Source organism: Platalea leucorodia (assembly GCF_965183815.1).
Source record: "Platalea leucorodia genome assembly, chromosome: 1".
NCBI lineage: Eukaryota > Metazoa > Chordata > Aves > Pelecaniformes > Threskiornithidae > Platalea > Platalea leucorodia.
The window spans coordinates 156,742,303-156,768,844 of NC_138823.1; the positions used below are offsets into that span (position 1 = coordinate 156,742,303).

At 42.6% G+C, this 26,542-nt stretch overlaps 1 protein-coding gene across 1 annotated transcript in view; it reads left to right on the forward strand.

Annotated features, from left to right (window-relative positions):
- The window catches only part of ADARB2 (adenosine deaminase RNA specific B2 (inactive)), a gene marked incomplete at both ends in the record, with an annotated part of 317,253 nt that overhangs the window by 286,382 nt on the left and 4,329 nt on the right, over positions 1 to 26,542 (forward strand). Inside the window, 2 exons of the mRNA XM_082329735.1 lie at positions 9,653 to 9,821; positions 21,641 to 21,822. Coding sequence (XP_082185861.1) covers positions 9,653 to 9,821; positions 21,641 to 21,822 — 351 coding nt within the window. The remainder of the gene's footprint in view (positions 1 to 9,652; positions 9,822 to 21,640; positions 21,823 to 26,542) is intronic.

Sequence of the window (26,542 nt, forward strand, 5' to 3'; positions counted from 1 at the left end):
CAAGAAGCTTTTCCTCCCCCAGCATCTCCTACTCACTCTCTGCTCCTCCAAGGCTGCAGGGGAGGGAGAGAACAGGAGAGGAGATGAAAGACTCATGTCAGAGGGGCCAGAAGGAGGAGAGGCAGGGACTGGCCCAAGCCCTCTCCTGTGAACCCTGCAGCCCTTCTGATGCCACCTGAGGGAAAAGCTGCAGAAGCAGCAGCTGTTGCATCTCCATGTCAGATAGACCCACTGCTCAGACAGGGAAGCAGTGCCAGAGGGTCTGCAAATACCTGGTCCAGGTGTTCTGGCTGCTGGAAATCCCATCACTTTTGGTAATCCAAAGGAGAGGTCTGATGCCCTACACAGCCTGCCATGCTAAACCTTTTGCCAGTCCCTAGGGTCAGCTCTAGCCCCTAAACCTGACAGAGAAACTAGTGATGTCCAGCCTTAGAAAGAGTGTGGTGAGACTGTGAAAGCACTCATGGTTTTATTGTTGGTATTATCATGCTTAATCCCAGAATGCACCTCTGAAAGAGGCTCTTGCTTTGCTACATTTGAAGTCCTGAAGCTTCCAGTGCCAATTAATCAACCTGTGAAAGTTTGCTATTGCTTCATATTCTATTATTAATCTCTGACAGGCTGGGTAGTTAGGTTTTTGGTGGAGTTCGGCTAAAGCTGACTAGTGAATAACCACTTCATTTCATGGACAACTTTCAGGTCTCAAAGTACAGACTGGCTGGAAAGAAATCAAAACCAGTCAGGCAAATTTTTGAAATAATTTTGAAAAAATTTTGAAATAATTGTGTGAAAGTGGGATCGCATCCGGTATTTTTCATGTCTGCTGGTCAGCAGCACACTAACAAGGGGTAGAAAAAACCCTACTTCATTTCCTTCCATGCCTGGTTCAGGGCGAGCTTTTTCATTCAAGGCCACTTAGACTCAAAGAAGAACTTGAACCTGTATTTCCCAAGCCCTGGACCAGGGCTCCAGTGAATTTACTATCAGCTGAGCTAGACAGCTCCCTTTCTTCAGTCTCTGTTATAAAACTTTGTCATATAAAACTGATACATCATGAGAAAACTCTTTGGCTTTCACAATGCATTGAAAATGTCCCAATTCCCTCTCCTTGTGATATTCTTGGCTACTTTTGCTTATTTGGGTTTTGTTGGTTCAGGGGGAGTTTTAAAGTAGAAAATAAGATTTTTTAGAGGGATGTGTCAGCACAGTTTGTGTCTATCTGGGAAAAGAGAAAGAATATGCTGGAAACTATGGATTGCTCAAAGCCAGCATTGGCCACAGCTTTGAAAAGCTTTCATGTAAAGCAAAATGTGTTTGTTAGGATTCAGGAAAACAGGTTTCCACAGCTATAATCAGATCCTAATTTTAACAGAATGCTTGAATTGCCACAGGGAATTGCACTGTATTTATTGATTCTGCTTTGTTATGGGTTTTGCTGCTTTGTAAAACACTGCATTTGGACGCAATGTTCAGATGTGATAAAAAGGCTACATTAATCAGCAAAAGGCCATGGCTGAGAAGCTTTCAGAACAGTAGTAGAAAATTTCACCAAGAAAAGCTATTTGTCCCTGAATTTGTCCAGCCCGAGGAATAATAATGTCTGAGGTTCTCCAAGGTCCCCTGAAGCAGGGACAAACTGGCCGCACACTCCTGGACACAGCTGCCCCAGTTCCACCCCCAACATCTCATACACTGCTAGAGATATGTGCCTAATTACAGCACTTATTTTGGGTGGAACAGACCAAAACATAGTTCAGAAAAATCCCTGTGGGCAAAAACCACACCCACTCAGATCTAATTTCTCTGATTTAGCCTGCCACTGAGTGGGAGTCACAGGTAAAGCTGATGAACTGAGTTTTGTAAAGCTTGTCAGGCAGCTCCACGTCCAGTTAAAATATCTGTGAGACTTCTGAAAGCCCTTAGACCCTGGGGAGTTTCTTAGAGTCTTATGAAGAGAGAAATCTGAAGATAGCTGTATAAGAGTGACAAACAGTTTAATCCTAACCATGACTCAGCTGGTACTTCTCTAGCTAGCCTTCAGCAACTCAGCTTACTCTGGTCATTTCTATTTCCATACCTGTAAAATGGCAATAAAAGGTATCCAGCTGTCACAACTTTGTAGAAGGGCAATTAATGCTCAGAGTGGGATATTAAAATGGAAAGCACTATATATTCTAAGCACTATTACATCATTATTCAGAATAATTTAGTAATCACTATCCATAGATTTTTAAGGCCAATGGGGACTATTTCCTGATGATCTAGAATGAATTTCTCCAGCCAGAGACCATAGGACTTTACTCAGTAATTTCCATCTACAGCTCCAGAAGCTGAAGCTGAACTAGGGTATGTCTGGTGATACAGCAGGAACCACAGCCCCTCTAGGCTCATACCAATCACAGGGGGGTTGAATATCTGTCAATATTATTGAAAGATTTCTGTTTCTGTCTCACGGGGTTCATTTTCTGTTTTCATAGTTTGCTGACTTCTTTCACAACGTTTTTCTTAAATCACTTTTGAAGATTTCAATTTCCAAACAACAACAAAAATCCCAAAGCCACATGAATAACAGCGTGTTTTGTTGATAGAAGAAAGAGGGTTATGATGAATAACACATTCCCTTTATGTTTGTGTAAACTTTTTGATTAAAACATTGCAGGGGAGAGAATTTTCACCAAATGGGCAATTCCAGTGATGTTGACAATTTTTCACACAAAGTATATTTAAAAGATAAAGCCTAGCTTTAAGAGAAAACATTTTGCTTTTTAAAAAAATAGGAAAAAGATACAATGACGCATAGCTTAGGACATAGGTGAACAACTGGTCCCCACTGGCCTCCAGCTGATGGGGCATCTCGCTCTCCGCATGCAGCTTCCAGCCACTGCCCTGGCTTTGCTCGGCCGCTGAGCTGGGCACCAGCAGCAGCTCCCCACACTGTCAGAGATGAGCTGGTCATTGCTGGAGACCAGCTAATGGGCCTCCGTGGCTGGTGACAAGGCTTATGAAGGCTTCAGAGGCAGAAGTTTTCTCCATCACACAGTTCACAGCGCCAGTGCAGCCCTTTGCCAGGTCTCCAGACTTTGCTCTGCGGGGGCAGCTGCACTTCCAAAGCAATGGCATTGCACATCTGATTTTAGATGAGAGGAGCAATTAGTAATTAAAAATAATAATCTTGAAGTGTTTGAGGTGTACTTTCCTTGATTGCCACATGTGCAGAATCTTAATTCCACTGGTAAATCTTGTGCTTTTGGCTTCAACATACTAATGCACTTCTACTGCAGAGCAGGCTGGCGTCTGCAGCCTGGGTTTGTAGGTGGCATAAGGATCTCCTCCATGCCTGACCCAGTACTGCTCATTCCTCTTTGTCTGTAACAGTTATTTATAACTCTCAGAGGAAACAGTGCATGACTTTATTGCCAACAAATTGTTTTAAAGAGAATTTTAACTAGTTACTCACATTTTGATCCCAGGGGTTCCTCAAAGACAGACATTAGAGAAAAGTAGTTTGTAGGTCACGTATTTTGATCTATTTCTCAGATTTTTTTTTTTTTTTTTTGTCCCAAGGGGTTAAAGCTTGCAGAGAGACCAGGGCTTGCTTAGAAGTCAGCACAATGGCAAAATGGATTTCATGTGTTAGAGTGTTTTTCTCCACTCTAGCAGTTAGTTTCATAAATGTATTCTAGCACCTCTTCCTAGGATGAGCATTCAACACATTTCATATTATTCTAAAAAAATAATCAAAAGTCTTTGCAAAATGCTATGTCACCTGAACAGATGAAATTTTGACCCTCAGTGATCATTTATGAAGGCACTTTGATGGAATAAAATGAAGACTTTTCATTAAAACACTTGATGATGAACTTCACTATGATGGAGTACCATTCTTACACCCTTCCTACAGTTACTACCTCTAACAACACAGATCAAACAAAAAACCATAATTTAATTAATATGTACTTAAAACAGATAAGGACAAATAATGCAGTTACTTCCTTTCTGTTCTTTTGGATTCAAACTTCAAGTTTTTCCCATCACTGATTCTTCTTACGGATTAAACACCACATATTGATGAACCATGAATGGGCAAATTGCCTTTGGTTTCATACCTTGTCTGTACATCACTTGAAACTATTGGCAGATGAAAAATTACGGAAGAAGTAGAAAGATTCAAAAATGTTATTTGAAGATTAACGATGAGGAGAAAGAATAACACGCTGAAGGTAAGATCTTTTATCAGGCCATGATATACCTGATTCCTGTCCAAAGCCAAGATTTCAGTCAGGAAAGATGCAGGAAGGAGGGAAAAGGTAAAGTTGTTCAGTTTCAACTGTTAATTTCCATTCCACAAATTACAGGTGTCCCAGTTTTTCTAACATTCTCAGATAAAGTATGTATTCAGTATTTATATTTGTGTACAGGGTTTAATGATACGGTCCAAACCCTAGATCTGCGCTGCATGGCTCTGGGAGTGAGCAGAAGAGCTCCCCTGGCACCACATTCAGATGCAATAGGCCTCCTGGCCTACATGTTAAAAATTATATATTGACTTTAAGGGATTCAACTTGATATACCTATATCCCATGCAAGGAAGGTGCTTGTGTTCCCTCCCGGGAAGGGTGCATCCCTGCACTCACGGCAGAGGTAGCACCAAAGAGCCTGAGACAAGACCACTGCTTTTACCTGTCTAGCCCTCAGCATGATGAATCCTACCCTCAGAAACCACAATTCAGCTTTGCATGTTGTGAGCGGACCTATTCTTTTTTTCCTAAATCCAGTCTTCTTTCAGAATATCCCTAAAGTTTCTTGCTTTTAAAAGCTGGCCCAGTACATTTTAGCCTCACTCTCTGCTGGTCACTAAAGCACAACGCAGCAGAGATTTATTTGACCAGCCACCCTACCCAGCAAAGGAGACACATCCAAAGCATTCAGTGTGCCATGATGCTCACTTCAGCACTTCCAGAAATAGTACTATTGTACATTTATTCAGCATCTGCTTGAGGAAAGCGCATCTCTAATAACCGTCAAAATACAAAGGCAGTCAGATGTTAACACTTCTCTTTCCACTCCTTTGTTTCAAACCACTCTAAGGAAGCTTTATAAGCTAGGCTGATGAATGGGGGGTCCAGCGCTGAAAAAATGCAAGATAGGCTGTTTTATTTCTTCTTTCATGAGGAGAGAACAGCCTCCACTGAAGCAGGGAAATAGAAAATGAACCTCTGAGGCAGTCATGCAAAATTTCAGACAGAGCCTTACTCGTGTGATTCTGTTTAATCACCGTCCATTTCCTCTTCACTCTTCAGCTAAATAATAAATATGGAGTGGGTTTTTTCATTACCATTTGAGCCAGAACTGGTCCTGCAGAAAATATGAAAATAAGGGGCGAGCATTGAAATCAGTGAGTTTCACTGGTTTTAAATACAAGGCACCTGTGTAAATTTCTAATCCAATAATTAATAATCCAGTGCCTTTTTATCTTAGGAACTCTCAGGAGTAATTTCCACATCTGAGTGTAGCACATATCATAAATCCACTCCAAATGATTTTTAAATTTGTCCTTTCCAATTCCGGTTTGAATTGACATTTTGTTCTGGTTGAAGTGGCATCCTCAGACGCCTTCTCCCCTGCAATTAGTTGAGATTAAGCAGTTGGAGAACCAGCACAGCAAAGATCAGAAATGCTCATAGTCACTGATGCTTTGATCATACTGAACAGCAGAACAGCAGTAGGCTGTAGTTTGTGACTTTAAGTTGCATAAATAAATGTATTTCTGAGACTGCTTTAAAATGATCCGTAGCAGGCTGTGCCAGCAAGTGGACTGCATTTTTTATGCTGGCAAGCAGCTTATGTGCTAGAGTCTGTCTGCGGCTTCAGTGCAAAACACACAGAGCCTCAACTTTTTCTTTGTTCAATATTTATATCTTCCTGTGCTACCTAATGACATGCTAAAAAAGAACTAAGTGTGTTCCAGTTGCGGATCTGGATTTATTTAATCATTGTCAATCTGAAAGTATTAGAGCTTTGGATTATTAGTATTTTATATAAACGCTACAGATCATCTTTTGGAGCATGTGTGCCGGCTATCCCAGTAATGTGAGCAGCCTGAGACAGGCAGTACAGCACAGGGTTTTAGTCACACCCTATCTGTTGAATTTAATAGCAGTTGAGCAGCTAAAGCCCCTTATCAGTGCTGTGGAAGTGTATCCCAGGGTGAGCGTACACTGGCCACAGCTGCCTGAATCCTATCACCTAATGCCGTCTGCTTGGCTGTACCCTGGGTAGCACGTGCGTTACGGGGAGCAAAGTTTGGCACGTGGGCTGAGTTAATATGAGCATTTGGAAACTGAGACGGTCTCTGCACTTGCACACACTTCCTAAATGCTTTTAAAAGCTTTATTATTCAGTTTCTGTTACTTGCAGGCCAGGGCTGAGATGGTACAATAAAAACCAGACGTTGAGTACTTTGGCCTTTTTATTTCCTTCAGTCCTGAGGGAAACTGAGAAGACCAAATAGACAAATAAAAAATTAAATAAGCAGACCCTCCAGTCTCAGAGAAATGTTTCAGATCTGTTTCCCCTCAGATTGTTGGTATATGCTTTAAATTCCCCAAGTGCTCAACAGTTGTTTGCAGGGCTGCTGCTGCTTCTTCTTCTCCTCCTGAACTAACTCTCTCCTTATCTCTGTCAGCACATTGTGGGATGCTTTGCCGCTCACTAGGTAATATTTACGTAGTGAAATCAAAGTCACATAAATGATGGGCTGGTCATCTTGTCATGCAGTCACTAAAATTCCCTAGCAGTTACATGTCTTTTCACATATGCAAAAGGTAGGCATATCAACATGGTGAACTGCCTGTAAAAGAGAGTAATCTTGGAGACCAATGCACCTACAGGGGAAGGTCAGAGTGGGAGCTGAGAAAGCAAGAGGTGTGTAGAGAGAGATGGAAAATGGGGAGAGAAAGGCCTAGCAAGAGAAAACATTCTTCTATTAAAAAGATGGAGAAAGAAACACTAAAAATTCATTTTGTCCTGGGGGATTTCCAGTAGATGGACTCCTGTGGTAGATCTTTATTGAAAGGATAGCATCTGGTTTTCATAAATAGTTTTTGAGCAGTACCTTTAAATGAATTTGCAGAAGAAGGAACCATCATTATACTCATTATACCTGTGGGAAAGCTTAGGAAAAGAGAACTGATTCACTTAAAGTCAAACTTTCTACTAGCCAAAACAGCAATAGTCTCTTGAGTCACTCTTCACTGCTTCCCTGGCAGAGGTCTACCTCTTCCGTGCCATCAGTTCTCGGTGTGTGCAGACTAAGGCAAAGTGGTTTTGCTATACATTTCTTGCTGTTGCTCAGTGAGATGTGTTTGCTAAGCAGAAGTGATCACTTTCTCTTTTTGTTGTCCAAATTTCATGGTACCTTCCCCACGACTCTGTTGTTTAACAATAAAAAATGCTGCTCACCACTGCTTGAAGTTTTTAAAAAAATAGTTTCCCTGCAGAGTTCCAAGAAAAATATGGACCAGTTCCCAGATAGTTAGTCCCATCCAAAGACCATGCACTGAATGATACTGCAGGAGGCATCCCAGGCAAGAGGGATGTACATAGGATCAGCACACATGGCCATGAAAATATTATCCCAACAGTGTTGGCACAGCCCAGCAGTTTGAGAGGAGAGGGATCTGAGATATTCCTGAAAGTCTGGCATTTTTGCTTATTGAATTTTTTATTTGTCTTCATTGGCTCTTCCCAGTTTCCCTCAGGACTGAACTTTGAGAAGCCACAATACTCCAAGTCTGGTGGTTACTGCAGTGGCTCAGTTTGTGAGGTGCTCTGTGACAATGGGGCACAAGTACCCCTATGTCCCCCACTGAGACACCGCTGCTGATGGGGATGGCAGCGCAATAACCGCTCTCCCCCACACTCGGTTCCCAAAGCAACACAAACAAACCCTACAGTACTCGCAAACATTTTGGATATGATGGAGCCTGGTGTTGGGTGGCAATTGGTTTCGACCATGGCCAGTCAATCCAATTGATACCTGGTCCAGCCCATTGCTGGCACACACATCACCATCTTAAATTTTAAAAAAGCAGGAAGGAAGTGAAGAGGCAGTGATTGGTGGGGGCTCAGCCACCCATCTGCTGGCAGGTCACAGCTGACTGCTGTTCTACACATGTTCGCTGCCGCTGCTAATCCCAATGGGCCAAAGTGATTTATTTTCCCATTCTCTTTTTGTAAACCATCCATTGGCAGCAGCCAAAGTCAATCAATTGCTTCCACCAGAGCTCACAGCACAGACAACGGTCATACAAAGCAAAGGCGGTAAAAAATGACAGAGGGAGAGAGCGTGTGGCTAGGGAGCGTGCACAGAGCCTGCTGCTCGCAGCCAGAGGTTCAATCAGCCCCACAACCTGTGACACCCCCGTGTTACTTGGGGCCAGAAACCCAGGCAGCCCCATAGCCCGCTGAGGGCTGAGGAGCATCACCTTCACAAGGAGAAGCTTTCTGGCTCAGCTGAGGGGCAGGACATGGAAAAATACACTGGAGAGTTGGAAATACGGGCAAAAGCCATCTGTAGAAGCAGCTCTGCTTTCCCTTGAAAGCAAAGGCTATCATGTACTGTCTGTCATTATTTTCCTTTGGGCTAAAGGGAAATGGTGAAAGGTCTGCTTCACGGAGAAGGTGTTCTCCAGTGAAAGCCTCCAAGAGTAAGACAGTGAGCAGACCCAGAGGGTTCCCTTGCTTCTACATTGCTGTTGTTTTACAACCAAAATATCCAGGGGTAAAGTAGCAGTATAAAGAGAGTAGGAGTGATTTTGATAATGAACTTCAGTTTTTCTCTTTTCATGAAAATGAAGGTGAAGTACTTTAGAAATGTCATGATCTTCTGCCTTTACTGCATATCCACAGGACTCGGTTAAGTTCACTGCAGCACAGGACACGCTGCTTGCCCTGCGCCACGCCGAAGGCAGCTGCCTTGCACTTAAATATATAATATCACTGAAGTGATGGAAGGCAGTGGCATAGAAGATATTAGTATGACACAAAGCAGTAGTGTACCTCACTATAGGGTGATTATAGAGGGAATTTAAGCAATGAATAACTACCAAGTTTTGATTTGGTTTTGATTCACAGTTCAAAACTTGAGCTTTTGAGAATTTTCAGTGAAATTTCATGATAACAAACTAGAACCTCAGTTCTGAAAATTCCACTGAATATCACACAAGGGTATTGGACTGGATTGGGTCAGGCAGGTGAGTCTTTGATCACAGTCACTGAACCAAGGTTTTCCAAATGTTCCCCTGACACAGCTCAATCCTATAAGCGTAGAGTAAAACCAAGAGATTGTACTGCTTCTTTAAAAGACAGAATACCTCTGTTTTTCTTAAATATGGAAGGGAATGGGAAAGGGAACATGAGCTCAGCGTGTGCTGTGTGAAAGTTTTGATTGATGTGAAAAGACAACCGTGCTAGGGAGCACATACTTTTCTCCATTGTGCTGCTTTCTTGGGCTGTAATCTCATCTAATTTTGCATCTAATTTAAAGGACCCCCACAGGTGGTTCTGCAAGTGCAAGCTATGACATCAACACAGCCTCTCAGTTTCTTTCTAAAAACATGTAATTATTGCCTCTCGTGTTTGTTTTGCCCAGTGAACAGCAGCAAGCACATAGTGAGAAAATACCGTGGGCACCTCCGAACAAAGATTGAGTCTGGAGAAGGAACCATACCCGTCCGGTGTCATAACGCAGCTCAGACGTGGGACGGCGTGTTGCTGGGAGAGCAGCTCATCACCATGTCCTGTACAGACAAAATCGCCAGGTACTGTAGCACCTGATGTATATACATTGCAAAACTCTTTGCATGTAGAAATGAAGTTTGATGCCACAGAGGACTGCGGCTACTGGTGGGGAAAAACTAGCAGGTGCTGACAAACCCTGTGGAAACAAAGACCTCCTTTGTATGCAAAAACAGACCATATAAATAAGACGGAATGTAAATAGGACATTTTCCCAAATTCTCCATGGGTCGTTAGTTGCTTTTTACAGTGTGACAAAAATATAAACCCTCTCTGCAGCATTTTTGCCAATAGAATTTCAGTGTGCAAATAAAATACATCCCCTCTGCTCTTACCGGATCATTTACCACAAAACTTGCAAACCAGCCATCATGCAGATAAACTTAGCTCGTCTGCACCCTCTTGGATAAGGTGCACTAAAAGCTGCTAGGAATATCCCTACTATTTTCAATGTCATTGCAGAACTTTCATGTCACAGCTCCCTCTGTGGCTTTTTGCTCTGTCCTGTAAATACAACATATATTTATGGAGAATAATTGCAGTAAAATAAATATTTCATAATTATTCCGTGGTGGCACATGAAATGTAAACACGTTCACCATTCTCAATTTAAGGTGTTAACTAATAGCAAATGATGGCTATCACAAACTGAAAACAAAGTGTGTGCGTTTGGATGCATACTTATATTATTAGTATATAACTATACATGCATGTATACTTATGCTCATAATTATATATATATTATGTGCATTAGCTGTAGATGCAGCTCTACATGTAAAATACATTACATTACAGCTATAAATGTTATGATCAAATTCTCTGCTGGAATATCATGCCTAAAAACTCAGTTAAATTACATCAGCCAAGAATTTGGCCCAATTATTAAAAGCCAATATAAACATAACCTTTCAAAAAAGCGTAAAGCTTTTGTGTAATGCAAATGCATAAATTCTGCTCTTAGCTTTAACCAAATGACCTACTGAAGTTAAATTAGTCTGTAGGCTTAGCAAAGCCTGCCATTTTGGCAGAAAAATGTATGACTGAACCAGCAAATGGAAATACTAACAGACTCACAAAATCCGCCCTCTGCTAAGTGTAATCATCACAACTGTTGTGTTTGCATGAAGGATAAAGAGCAACTTCTGCTATAATGTTTTCATTTATTCATAAAGAGATAACAGAAAACCCAAACTGTTTTCAGTGGATCTCCCACACTTTTTAGATGTAGTTGGGTTTTCCAAATTCAGACTCATATGGACTCAAAAAACTAAACAAATTTAAGTTCAAGAATGGAAATATTGCACTCTCTGTGGTTTTGAATGTCATTAGCCAGTGAATTAAATATCAGCTTTGCAAACAGTATTACATTTGCTATTGATGGGGACATTGACTGTAATGCACAGTCTCAGAAGTTGGGTTTTCTCCAAGCACATCTGCTAAGCACTTTCAGTGAATCCTTTCCTTGTTGCCATACATCTAAACAGCTTTAAAGTCTATGAAGAAAAAAAGAATCTACCACAAAGTTTTTCCAGGATAAAAAAAATCTTGCAGCTCTCATCTTTGATATTATTATTGCAATATTGTATGAAGTACTGCAATTTTTATTATTTATTTGCACTGTAACTCAAACGGGCATGGGATTTTCCTAGACAAAAAAAAAAAATTCAGCAATTGTTATTCCCAGCTTTGAACAGCAAATGTTTGTTCTCAACAGAGACAGTTAAAAGCTCTGAGACTGAGAAAAGGGGTGGAAAAGGCAACATCTGTAGGAATGGTGGTAGTGTTGTGGCACTGCAAACGCTTCAGAAGTTCGGATGTTTGCGTGTTGCACTGCACTGAGGAAATCTGCAAGACATTTTGCAGAGCAAACAGCCATGCATGACCCATACTGATGGGTCCAGCTAAAGCATTGCTGTGGTGAGAGCAGTGCAAGCCTGTGCCAAAATCAGCAGCCAGTGCCTCAACTACAGGTCCCAAAAGCCATAGAGTTTCAGTACTTTAGTGGTTTTTTATTTAACAGGACAGCTCAATCACTCCCAATCCAGTTGGCCTTTCCTACTGCATCTTCTTGACAAATTGTCTAACCCTGTGTGTCTCCCAGCAGATCTGCTGGCAGCTGGCACAGGGCAGCTCCCCTCTGTCCCACCACAAAACACGACACTTCCAAGAACCATGGGCTCCTTGGTCAGGTTAAGAGCTCTGGTACAGGTAAAATGGGCAGAACAACTGCTGAGTTAACAGATGAAAAGATCAAGGAAGCATGGAGATTCAGAAACCAATGAAGGCTTAGAGTTTCAAGGAAGAGGGAATGGTGCTTCCTAATAAAAGGGAAGGATAGAGATGGGAATTAATCACAGAAGAGGTTATTTGTGGGTCTGGTGCAGGCAGCTCCAATAACTAAAAGTGATGGAAACCAAATGAGGGACCCAAACAGGGATTTTGAGGAGAAAAATGCAAAGTTAATAAGTAGACAGTATTGAGTTGAATGTAAAAAAAAAAAAAAAAAAAAAAAAAAACATTTCACAAAGGAAACTGAGAAAGGCAAATGGACTCCAGAGAATGCTGGGGGCATCGCCATGTACCATGGTGAAGGGTCTAAAAGCTTCTGGAGAGAGTGCCCAAGGCTATCTAGAGGCATTCCCAACCCTGGCTGAACTTGTAGGTCATGCCTTTCCCTTTCTTTCTCTCATGGTCACATTGTGAGACCTGATTCTGCAATTTTATTTCCACCAGGCTCCTAATTACATATATTTGTGGCATGACTTCAGTTGGGTTCACAAGTTCTAGTTTGGGAATCATTGTGCTGGTGAAAACAAAGCACCAATACTGCAGGAAATGTTCACAACACAAAATCTTGCATGGCAGAAAATAAGAGGTCCCCTCCGAGCTGGCCACTGATGACAGTGCTGCCAGAGATTTTTGGCTGTTATAAATCTTATGTAGAGCTTGGCAAAGAGTGGTGAGAAGATATGGCATCTTCAATAAACTTTATCCCAAAATTCAGTTTACCACGTTAAATATGATCTATGAACAATTTTTATCCTTCTTATCCTCACCTGTAAGAGGAAGAAATCAAAGATTTCTCCACCTGACCTTTGTTTCACCACATATGGGGCTGTTTTCTTCCTTCTTCACCATTGGCCATAGAAAGTACAGGCAGGAAAGGAGTTCAGCAGACGAGGAGATTGCTCTATGAGGGTCCTTTCCCCACTCCTGTCCCCACTGAAAAGACCAGTTTCTGTGGTTTCTGTGCCACGCTTCAGACTCCAAATATTTGCTCTACCACGTAGACAGTTCACCCTTCAAATGTCTGCAGGATGCAGGACTCTGGTTGCACATCATCCAGACTTGTCTTGCAATGAGAAAAAAAGATCTCCAAAGCTGAAATTCGTGTTTGTATAAGCAAGATTTGACAAAAATCTGGCTTGTATACTTTGGATTTTATTGCTTGTAAAAGCCCCTCAGGAGCACCGGGCTATTAGAGAATGTTTCCTCTTGAGAACCTAGCCAGTAGCTGCTAAAATATACATCATTTTGCATTATTTGCAAAGGACATTGCTATCAGAATATCAAAGACCCAAGAACGGAGATAGTTACTCAGAAAAGTGAATAATATTCTATAAATCATGTATCTAACGATTTATGTTCTCTCTTGCTCACAGGATAGCCATAAGCAGAGAGTGGTTTAATCAGATTTATTTGTTATTCAAAGCCATTTAGCAATTTTTATTACTATCACCACAAGTTTGAGAGAATTTGATGCTTGGTATGCATTATTTGGGCTTTGTGGCTGTGTTGAGATTGCAGGATAAGAGGCCTGGTATCATACCTATTCCCTTACTGAATTAAAGCACAAACACTTCTGGCATGAATGCTCATGTTATTTGGCTCAGGCAGGGAATTACGAGGTGAAATTCTGCAACTGCATTGTAAAGGAGGTCAGACTAGATCTTGGTGGTTCCTTCTGGCTTTAAAAACCTATGCATTTATATGTGCAAATTTAAAGTTTGGGCTCTGTGAATCCCCAAATAACCCACCCTAAGAAAGTGTTAGTTTTTACACTCAGAACTTCGGCGACTCTCAGAGTGCAGCTGAAGTGAGTTCAGCATCTCAGTGCCATACCTTTTCAGATTAAATCACATTCTTTAGACCCAAAGTTCATTAGTTACACTAACACCTAAGATTTGGACCTCCATTTCCCTCTGTAATGTACACTGTATACACTTGCAAAAAAGCAGCAATGTCATAAGCAAAATAATTTTGAAAATGATCAGCTGTTTGGGGAAAAATTTGTGTCATTTAACATTTTCTTGATGCTAATCATAACCTATATTAAGACCTTTATGTCAACACAGGCATCACAGCCCTAAGAGAATTTGGGCTTTTTGTGACAGCAAACCCGTTCATACAATGGGCCAAATTAAACCTCTTTTCATCTCCCTCTCTCACACTAAGGCTGGATGCAGGAGCAGCTCGTACCTTTGCTTATTAAGTGCAAGGTTAATGCTGCTGCTGGTGGAAGTCTCTGCAGGTCCTGTTCAGGAGCAGACAAATGTTTGAAGGAAAGTGACATATGTACACACATACACACACAGGCATGCACACACAGACACACAAGCACATACATTTAGGTAAAAACAAGGATCTCACTATAGTTCAGCCCCTCTTCGAGGATCTGAATGCAATGACCAAACATTAAGGAGGTTCAGCACTAAATTCTATCTCAGACCCTCAGAAATGTTCACACCAGTGAGGACTGAGAGGTGCTCAGGTTCCCACTGGCTGCAGGGGTGTGCTTTGCCCTTTGGTGGCCTGGGGCCTCAGGGACATGGGCTTTCCATTTGTGTCCCCTTCGGTGACATGGTCTTCAGCTGCTCAAAGCCAGCCCAGTGCTGAGCCTCTCCTCTCCCCTGCACAACACTGCTGGCTTCCCACAGCACACAAAGTGTGTACGTGTGTGCCAGATTTGCAGGTGATAGTTCACACAATCAAATGCATGCATATATAAATAAGAATTTCCAAATGTCTATACTTCTTATTCCTACAGCAGAAGAAATATGAGAGACTGGACAAAATATTAAAGAACCATGCACTTCTCTTACTCAAGTCCCTCTGGATAGACTTGTCGGGGAAAGTCAGAGTCTGCCACAGAGTACAGAAACCTCCCTCCCTTCCATAAGGTTTGCCTGCTGATTCATGGAAACACTGTCTGAGCTTCAGGCCAGCCTCCTTCCACCATGGCTCTTCCCCACCGTGCACCTGGTTTGGCAATATGTACCGCTTGTCCTCCTTTCTGTATAAAGCTTCCTGTTCTGTGCTCTGAACTCACGAAGTTTACACATCTCATCACCAGCACCTGAGTCCCTTCTTCCATGCAGCGAAACTGAAAAAATTATTTCTCCCAGCGTCAACCAATCCAAAATAGCAGGGTGTTCCCTCAAAAATAGCTGCACAGAAAAGTTTAATGATTGCCATTGCCTGTGCTTTGGCAGAGAATTGCAATAGTGCTGGGAGCATGTGGAGGAGGCCACCATGGCGCTCCCCACCACGGCAGACCCATAGCATAAACAGGTGTTCCCAGGTCCTGTGTCATCACATCACCTCCACTGCCACGCACGTGCAAATTATTTTGAGGATCTTGATCCAAACACTCAACATTGTTTATTTCAAAAATTAGTTCTTGTCTGGGTGTCCTGTCAGAGACTGACTTATGCAGTGTACTGCCCTTTCCCAAGACCCTCTTCCTTGACAGACCTTAGGAAAGGGACTGCAGACCTTAAGCCATGGCCAGGACAGAGCATGTTCACACTCACTGGGTATCTAGCTGATGTATTTACTGTGCATCAAACTTGCATCTACACACACTAATAGTGTATAGACATACTTGCAAATGGATAAGCTGTGACACTTGTCCTCTTTCAGAAGTGGGCATCTGCATCTCCCCTTGCAGGGTGCAGGCTTGGGGAATGTACTTTGCAGGGTGGAGGATTTGGAGGGAACAACCCTCATAAACACTGCCTTTATACATCAAATAAAAGCCAGAATTCAGTATTTATTTTGTAAGCTCTGGCCTTAAAATTGTTTTCTTACTACCACTTCTCAAAAGGTCACTTTTAAAAGACTGTGTATTTTCTTGCCATCAGGTTAATGGTCATCCACTTCCCCATACTTCACAAAAGCAGTGACATTAAGCCCAGAGGTTAAATAAGACCTTGAACATCTAAATTATACTTCACCTATAAAGTGACACAAACAATAACAAAGAACTTCCAAACTTTGCATTACAGCATTGACAGTCTATTCTTGCCCCATGGCTAAGGTTTGGGCCCATGAGCTAGAGAGTAGGAAGGAATCTTTGCTGAGAATATGTTCAGAGTATTGCAAGGTAATGTAGTCTTAAGACACTGTTTCAGGATTTAGCAGTGGGAGTCTGAAGTAGCATTTTACAAGATGATCTGAGCACATTAAGCTGTATTCAAATGTAGCATATAAAAATGTAAGACTAAAAGTCAGTGTTAGAAATCGGCATTCTTAGATCTATTTTAGCGTTAGCCTGTCGACCAGAGCCATTGTTAACAGAAGACTGAGCCTGACAAGGTAACTCTTTAAGAAAAGCTACTTCAAAGGCTGCATATTAATGTAAATGAAAATCAATTAACACAGCCAGATCTTCAATTAGAGATGATTTGTGCACGTGATTTCTAATTCTCTCTCTTCACCCCTTTCTGTGTGACTGAGATTTCAATTCTAATCTTTCACCACAAGGTACGTTCCAGAAAACATATATAAACCACCTACTGTTAAAATACAGATCAAAAACTAATGCACTAGTTCCAGTTTCCAAACCAATAATAGCTAAATGGACGTATAAATAGGAACACCACAGGTGTTCTGCTGAGCACAAGCCACCATGAATAACAATTTATATTGTATGAAGCATAGCTGGAAATATTGGTAATAGAAACTGTGGTACAGGAGGTTAACAAGACGCCAAGCAGGTAAGACTTAAAGCTCTTAATAATGACCAAAAATAAGTGTTCTTTACAAAAAACCTTAACAAAATAAGCTTTGAAATTCATCAGCAGTGCTTTTTAATGGGCAAGGTTTCCAAAGGTCGCAAGGAGACACTTCAGTCTCACCGAGCTTCAATGGCAGGTGGACGCAGCTCCCTGAGATGCTTTGAAGCATCGTGTGAATTTCTCCACATCTCAGTTTTGAAGGGTTTCAAGAACAGGAGCTCATCTGCATTTGGCTTTGAGTAACGCTATGTGCAAACCGATGCTGGAAATACTCAGCAAAGGGACTCCAGATGTCACACCACAGCTCAGCAATGGGCGAGGAGCTGCGTGCTGACCTGAGCGAGGCTGCAGCCCTTTGCACCCCCGCGGGTTTGCCCCAAGACCCTTCCTCAGTATTTTTATCATCCATATTTTGGTTGGTCTCGGAGAGGGGTCGCAGCCAACTCGTGTGGTGAGATGATGCTGCATCATGCAGGTGTGGAGGCTGTGATGTGGCTATGGCTTGGGGACACATTTCCCTGCACACCTCGCTGGTGGTCCCGGGCTGCCAGGAGCATGGGAGCTGCATGGGGGCTCTGCGGGGGCTCACCCCCAGTCTGCCCTGCATGCGGGGCCGAGGGAGCACAGCGTCTAATTAAAGAAAGGCTGCCTGCTCTGGGGTGCCTCCCAGCTCGTCGCTGGCATTTCCGTGATTGACAAACAGCCAAAAATATATTTATTCAAGGATTATCTATATTGAAAACTGGACGCAGGATTTTGTCTTTGTAAACAGTGCAGTAATATCTGCTGTTTGAACAAAAGGAAGGGTATACTTTCCTTCCATTTAAAGCACCAAAAGCTCCTGTATTTAAGTGAAAAAGGGAGATATTTGGTTTTATTGATCCTGCTTGCTGAAGATTTTGGGTTTTTTAAACAAGATCTGTGACTAAGGGAGCAGTGGGTTGATTTTCACTTTATTGGAAGGGTTATTACAAAGCACACAGCATATAAGTTGAGAGATGCGTGCCCTTGAAAACAGCCCTTAAAATCTTGCACAATTAGGAAAATTCAGAATGATCCAGCATATTTCCTCATAGGGAGAAAAGTCACTTTGATATATTGAGGATCCAAAATGTAGAACTGCATTGCTCTGAATACTAATTTTATTTTGAAAAGCCACATTTGAAGAGAGCACTTTGTTACAGATGGGAACACAGCTACTTTCATGGACCTAAATTAGGCTACAGAGAAATAGCTCCTTCAAAAATGAACACCCTTATTGATAGTTTCACTGTTGCTCAGACAGATCTTTCCCTGTCATCTGCCTACAAATAATCCCATAGATGTTCAGATATCAAAGGACCAAGTCAGTACATTAGCAATGCGTGTTGGTCAAGGGATGAACAATACACAGGATAAAAGCCCTTCCCCCAAATATTTGTCAGTTAAATCTATTGTTTATGCAAAAAACTGAACTGTCTGGGCCTCGAGACAGGTCTTTTTATCCACAGAAGAGAAGCAGAATGAGTAAATGAAAATTTCCCCCATCATTGATGTGCTTTTACTGTGCCCTGAAGGACAAGAGCGACAGCACAAGGGTCACATTTTGGCCAGCTCAGCACAGGACCCCTCTTTTCCTAGGACTTAGTGGGACTCATGCACATGCTCAGGGCTGCTTTCCAAAACGAGACAACTGGCCACACACTTTGCCAGACTCGGGCTAGCCTTGAAAGCAAAGCTCCATCTCTGCTTTTTCATCCCTCTTCTCTGAATGGATGCTGCCAAAACAGTGCTGTGTCAATCCGGGAAGTGGCCAGTGTACAGGTGGCAGTGCCATCACCCTCATCCCCTTTCACCACCACCACGGTGGACACCAGCCTTGGCGTTGCTCAAGGAGACCCCACAAGCCATCCCCACCGAATATTGCCTTCTCGGTGTCAGCACCTTTTCTGATTTCTCTGGCCTTCCTACCATAGGATGCTGTCTGGTTCTGGGACAGTCTCTTTTTACACCACCTTCTACCCATCAGGCATGGCTTGCTCTCGTGCCCTGTGTTCTTTGTTATGTTTCTTCTCCCTTGTTTTTTTGGTCTGGCCTCTCCATCCAATTTGTCTTGTAGCTACTTATACCTTGAAGTCAAAACCCATCATGGCTATTATACAAGTTTCATTGCCCCCTACACCTGCCTGAGTCTTCTTTTGGGATGGGAAAAGAGGGTTGTCTCAGGGAACAACTATTGTATCCAGAAGCTGTGGACTCTAGCTCTGCCTCCAAATAACACAGCAGACCAGCAAATCATACTCCTTTTCTGCCTTGATTCCCCAGCATGTATAAAAATGGGGTTTTACCTCACACCAGCATTGTGAGAATTAATCAATGTTTATGAAATGCTTTTAATACATAAAGGATGACCTGATCATGCTTATACTATGATTTCCAATAATGTAATTCCATTTGCATCCCAATCCATTTTTACACTAGGATGAACATGTTCAGAAAGAGGCAGAAAAATATCTCTAAAGAAAAGGCAGGTTCTTTGCAAAGAATTTAAATTAAATAGTCATTATTACCTTGTAATTTATGATCTGAACACAATCCCCTATTTTGGTAAATAAAGCTCAAATGATTTCTTGCAATGTGCATATTGCTAAAATTCAAATATTGTCGAACATATGTTGTTTTTCTGTTTAGCTGCTTTTTTGTTTCCTTCGATCAAATACACAAGGTTTTTTTTAAAGACGTGTCAAATGTTGAAAACAACACTGATATCTTACAAGTTTCCATCTGGACAAAGACATCGTTGTCTAATTTTTTACTCGCCTTAGAAGCTGGTCAGAGGCATAGTACTGTTAGCTGAATTCAATCCTATTTCTTAAGCTTGCATTATTAATTTTGCATCATGATAAGATATTTACTCAAAGGGGCGGCTAGTTCTTTCCTTTAAAACTGATGTTATTTGCAGGAATGACCACACTTTTTTTTCCCAAATGAAGTTATGCAAATCTGATCGACTAAAGTAAATGTTTCATAAAACCAATGACTGTTTAAATTGTGGGACTAAATTGTTTGTATATAAATATTACCTTTTATATTCCATTTGAGTTTTATGTAGATGAACACATTACTTTAATGACCTGCATTTACAGAGGGAGACAGGGAGAGTCTGACTCTGAAATCCTCAGCAGCCAGATGGCTGCCTTTTCTTGCATGAGATTAAAAGATGTTTCTCATTCACAGCCCTGCTTCAGAGGCAAATTAATATAGCCAGCTAAATTGCTTGTGTTTTTGGAATAAAATTTAAAGAGAACTTTTTAAAGCAATTGGTGTCACAGGTTCCTAGAGCAGATTGCTCTCCAGGTACAGCATGCTGGTTTTAAACATTCAGTAATTAATGGAAAGTATTCCGTGTTAATTGACTGCTTCAGGAAAGGGAAATATAATGACTCCTTATTAATCATGAAAAGAGACATACAGCACAGAGGCACTGCAATAATTGCACTAACGGTTGAGAAATGTTAATTAATGAAAAGAACAATGATGTAAGAAATTAGCTACATAATGCTTGCTGCTGGTGGAGATTGTGCTTTAAACACATTATTTAGCATGGCAGCCACTGGATGTTGCCTTAAATAGCAGGCACCTCTTACCCTTTCCTTCAGTCAGCTACAGAGTTCCAAATGTTGCCGGTGTTTTGGTTTTTAATGAGCCAAAAGACACTCTCCAAAACTACATTTTCTGAAGCATTTTCAGTTTGAACTCCTGAACTCAAAACTATTCAAACAGATCGACAGTGTTTGACTTATATAAAAATTTTATGCAAGTGTAAGACAGCATGTTAGTGTTTGTGTGGTGGGGAACAACTTCTTGTTACATGGGCTGAGCTAGATAGGTTTGCCAAGAAGATAACTGCATCATGATCTCTTTCCCCTTTTTAATTTTCCCACTTTTTAACCAATTACCTGTCCCCTGAAGAATTTAGAGTGAGCATCCTGTCAATTTGTGCCTAGCATGATGTAAAAATTCATAGAATATGAAAATGCAGAACAGTTCTGGCAACTAATCCAACAGCAGTAGTATGGATGCTCACAGACATTAACAGATTGAAGGCCCCAAGGTTTCCACCATCACTCTGTTGCACCTTTAGGACAGCGACAAGCTGACACATATCAATCACTCTGAACACTTTAGAGCAGGTCAAACTATTGGTTGCAAATAAATTACATATAAAAGCGTAGCTCTTCAGGACCAGGATTTGATTCTTATGAATGTCTTCATACCTGCATGATCATTTGTGCAAGGAAATGTCAGCCTGTGAGGGTATTGAAAATTATTCACAACAATCTTGTGGGAATTTTGACCACCCAAGTTACATGTTGTCTTGGCTGCACAGCTAGGGGATGGTAGTAATGTAAGACAAAGGGTAAATAAAGGTAGAATAACAAAAGCACTCATTTTAGCTCTACCATTGCAAGCGTAAAATTATAGGAGAAAAGAATTGAAATTCCGCTAAAGACATGCTAAATGAACATTCACTAAACACAAAATGCTTTTATAAAGAATAGCTCTCAACAGGAGGCCTCTGTTTGCAATAACACAAGGCAGAAATACATCCCTTAAGTCAGTGGCGTCACAGCAATCTAAAACCATCGTAGAGGGGGAGTCAGTCCACAGGTATGTAATAACCCAACAGTGCAGTGCTTCATGCATCATAGGGCAAGGACAGGAATTGTTTCATCCTTCATCCCTCCAACCCATGTGCTGGCCTTTGCTGATTTTCCCAGGGCAGCTCTCTTGTGGCCATTCCTCCACCCATGTGTTTTATTGCTCCTGAATTTCTTTTCCAGATGGAACATCCTTGGGCTCCAAGGTGCTCTCCTCAGCTCCTTCATCGAACCCATGTACTTGCACAGCATCATTGTGGGAAGCCTCTATCACACTGGTCACCTTTCCCGGGTAATGAGCCATAGAATAGAAGACATTGGTCAGCTGCCAGCTTCATACCGGCGCAATCAGCTGCTTCTCAGTGGTAAGCAGACACCTGCCTGCAAGACAAATGATCCCCTCTCCCATCACTAATTGTGCTGGTCACCAACAGGAAAGTTTACTTGTTTGTAAGTAAACCATTAGCTCATGCCTTCTTTTTTTCCTGCAGAGTACAAATTCGTAGAATGAAGAAACTGATGCATTTAAATCCAGTTCCTTTTTCACATGCAGTGACCACAAAAAGGATTGGTGGTGGCTAGAAGCCGACTAGGAAAACAAACACTGAACAAAGAATTCTCAAAGTGGAAAAAAGTGTATGACTAAAAGATTTCTAAAAAACCGGGAGGAAGTTTTCAGTAAATTTTTGGTTTAACTCTCTCCCGTCCCACTCTCCCTCACCCAGTGAACACACAAATATGCGGAGTCAGGAGAACCAGCCCTCGCATCTCTGGCGCCGTGCATGCAGCCTCACCACCAGTGCTCCTTACTCGGAGCCCCTGCTTCTTCAGGACTTGGTAGCCATCGTGTTTGGAGCAGATGGCCATAAGAAAAAGGCTGTTGGTTCATGCAGAGGACCCTGCCTGCTCAGCGGACCTCAGGGAGGCATTGCTGCCAGCTGAGGAGGCTGCTGCCTGTAGTGTGAGCACCTCTGTGGTTTCCAGCTATCTTTGGGGCTACTCTCACTGCCAACACTTCTCCTTCCCAGCCCCTGTCTCTACCCCAGGTCTCTGGTCCTTTCTTCTCCATCCCCCCGACTCCCACTTCCTTAGCCCCCAGCCAGGCAGCAGCTGTCTGGCCTCATCCCAGCAAAATCCCACAAAGTCTTGAATGCCTTCAGATCCTTATGAGGCACGTGGGTGCTAAGGGCCACCAGTTCTGTACAGGATTAGACCCCTAGACTCATTCTTCAGGAGGATTCCCTGAGACACCAATACGATGTCAGGGTTACAGAGTTGGGAGGTGAGGATACTTTAGTGGAGTACACCACTGCCTTTCAAAGTCCTCTTTCAAGGTCCCTCAGTCAGAAGAGTGCTGTTTTATCCCTTATTTCATGTTCTTTTTTTTTTTTTTTTTTAATGTGTCTTTGTGACAAAATTAGTTTGGCTGAGGCAGAAGTGATAGTTTAGCCACTGGGGAAATTCTCAGGTTCTGTGTGGTTTAGTACATCTGGCAAGTGTAATGTGCATGTACATGTTATGAGGTGAGTAGGTCAAAAGGTTTATCCTTATTTGAACAGCTTAGCTCCATTTTTTTAACTCTTCAGCGCAGCTAGCCAAAGACCGTGCCATGCAAGTATGCAGGAAACTGTGCTACACACTCCACCACTCTATGTCCCCTCCTGTCCCTCCTGCCCCGGTCCAGCACGGGCATGACTCAGCCCCCTCTTCCTTCCCACACCACATCGTGGGAGAGAAGAAAGGACTCGCAGCTGGTCAGGAAAATCTCCCCATTTCCCAAACCTGGCTGTTATTTTGGCAACACACCCCTGTTTGCCAGAAGCCTCTGCATCGCCCACTGGGGAAGCTGATCTCATCCTGTGCCACCCCTAATTCATTATAAGTCCACCCATACCTTAAGATCAAAATCACACCCACTGTCACTGTGTCTGCAAGATGTACAGGGAAACCCACTTGAACTGCTGAAGGACTGAAAACACAGTAAGTGATTTAGTAAGAGATTTAACCACAGAACAGCTATTGCTTTGCTGGATTGACCTTGCAGACTAAAAGTAACGGCTCACACTTGGCCCAAGTGTGTATTTATGTCCAAGAGTCATTGTCCGAGATTTCAAGGGAGTTAGAAATGTGTCAGAGAGGCCCTTGTGTCACTTTAAATATCTGCATGTTTCATGGCTGGCTTCCTCCTTCCCGGAGACTTCTGTTTGGAAAAGCTTTCGCTTTGTTTTCATTTGTGTTTGTGGGTTTTCTTCAGCCCAGGAGAAGCAGTGGGAGGAATCTGTCTCTCTCTACATTATTTTTGTCTCTAAAGCCATTATTTGTAATCTTCCCTCCCCCACAAATCCCAGGGAGCCAATACTGCTTAAAACTTACATTGCTGAGGCTTGTGCTGCATTTCTTTTACCTGGAAAACTGTGCCAACAGTGTATCCAGTGACTAAGGAGATGGGCACCTAACAAAAGCCATACCGAAGGCATTAGAGACCAAACCTCAGCAATCTCAGCCAGGCAACTCCACCTCCCACAGTCGTCTCAGAGATAAGGCCCGCCAGGGATTTCAAATTGCAGGAATCCTTCAATTACAAGGATGCCAATTATTTTGTCACTTGGTCATAGCAGTACAAACATTTCAATGGAAAGGCGAGTCATGGTGTGTGATAAGATATCCTGAGATAACTCCTTGGCCCCACAGAAGAATAATCAGTGAGGTTTTCCACTCACACCAGTCCCAGACAGAGGAAATCCATTCATTCACTAGGATTACTCTTGGGTGTATTTTTTAGAGGAAAGAAAATCCCTGTGTCATTTTTATTTCCTGGTCTCTTAAGGTTGAGACCATTCTAAAGAGTATCCTGAAGAGGCATGAGGTTTTGCTAGGAGAGAGAGGAGAATGAGGACAGATTTCAGTTCATATCCCACAGTATTCAAGTTCATATTATTTGTACAAAGACTTTTCCTTCCAGTTTCTACGGTCTCCTATTGTACTCTGTGTTGTGTTGTTTTTAAGGAGGATGTTTTACATAAAGGAGAGAAAATGATCAAGATTACTTGGGTGATACCTTTCAAATAAAATCAGAACAATTATTTGTCAAAAGAAAAACATGAAAAACGTGTTAAAAAAGGATCAAAACCAACAATCAGAGAATATATCTAGGCTCTGTATTTACATCTGTCGTGAGTCTCATGTTTTTTATCTTTAAAGCCTCTTCTCTCGCATTCAGAAAATGATGTGAAAATATCTTCTACTTACCTAAATATGTGTACTTATATATGATAGCTGGGAAGAGAAAGCACGAAAGCCAAACCAGCACGGAGGGTTTTCCAGGCACTGGGGCAAGCTCCTGGCTCTCACAGTAGTCCGCCGAGAGCAGAGGGAGGTCTCAGGCTGGGCAGGGGTGTCCAGCCCCCATCTGATGGGCACCCACAGCCTGCTCTGTCCTCCGTGTGGCCTTTCCTTCTTTTCCTCTGGTCAGTGGTTTCGCAACATTTTTATTTATTTAGTGGCCTGTGGCAACTTTGCACAGCAGGGTGTTTGCTATTGTGTTTTTTGGCACTCAAGTCCTCTAAGCTTTTGGGCGCTATCTTGACAGAAAGTGGTGGATAGTGTCAAACAGCTGATTTTTATTTCTTTGCGTCTTGTTCTGTGTAGAGGCATTTGAACAGCACCAGAGAGCTATCTGATTTTCAAGTTCTCAGTGTATATCCTGTTGCCTAGGTGAACTGGCGGTTTAGATGCAGACTGATCTGTTTTATCTCGGGGCGGGGGGGGGGGGAATTGAAAGAGGTATTAATACGATATGAATGTGTTTACAAACCCTGGGTGAGGTTATGACTTAGCTGTAATTCTCTTCTACTTGCTAGCGAGTTCAGTCCCAGTGACTGACATGATTTCTGCGATTCCAGCTTTGCCACCGATACAAAGTGGTTGTACTGTATAATTTTTTCCCTTCAATGGCCACCTTTCTCTCTCTGTGTGTGCTCAGTCCCATCTGGCTCTTGCAGCTCCCCCCCAGGGCAGAGGTGACCACACTGGAAGGAGGGAGCATGTCCCTCACCAACATTGCTTCCCATGGTGCTGAGAGGCCCCAGGCAGCAGGCAGGAGCTGCCTGCAGAGGCAGCGTCTCTGCCACGGCTGACCCTGCACAGCCCTCCACCTCTCCCTGGTCTCATTCAGGGGCTTAACAAACTCAGCATATTTAAATGGTTCCCATTTACCATTTAAATGATTCCCACCAGCTCCCATCTCCTACCGTTCTTCCTGACATCAGCAGATGTATATGGCATGCAAGAAGGAAAGCACGGGCTTTGATCTCTCTTCTTTAATCTCCTCCTCTCTGAACAGCCCATATCAGTACCTCTCCATCTCTGCAAAAGTTCTTTGAAACCCTGCAGCAGAAAATGCAAAGGACCTTTCTCTGTTGCCGTCCACCCAGGAGCAATGAAAGCAGGTCCCCATCAAGCTGTGCAAACCATGACCTGTTGCTGGAGCTGCTGCAGGCAGGGGTTTTGGCAGGAGCTGCTGTTTGGAAACAGATCCAGCCCTGGCACTGGCCTGTGCCGGGGCAGCCGTGCCAGTCAGCCCCTGCCCACCAGTATGGTACCCACCTGCCTGCTCACCACAGTGGCTTTTGTTGTCCAGGTTTGCTGGCTAGTGGCCCACACAGCAAGTTAGTAGAGAGGGGCTCAGCAGCTGGACCCAGACATATCATCCAATGCCCACGTTTTCCAAAATATTCAAACTGCTTCAGGTCACTCTGCCTTTTCCAGCCTTGGAAGCTCCCAGTGTTGATTCTTTGCTCAAAAGCTCAAAAGCACTGATGAGCAGGGCAAGGCAGAGCTCACTTGGTTGCATTTATCCTGTGCTGGAAAATAAACCAACCATTTTCTTTATTCCTCTTATTTCCTAGCAAAGATTAATCCTTCCCTGGTTTCAGGTACAAGAAATGAGAAAGCAACAGGAGTCATGGAAAGGTTGAACTACACTAAATGGTTAAGAAGAGACAGGAATTTACCTGATTAAAAATAACTCTCTCTCATGTACACACCCACATCTGACCTTGCAGACCTGATCTGCATTTAGAGCCA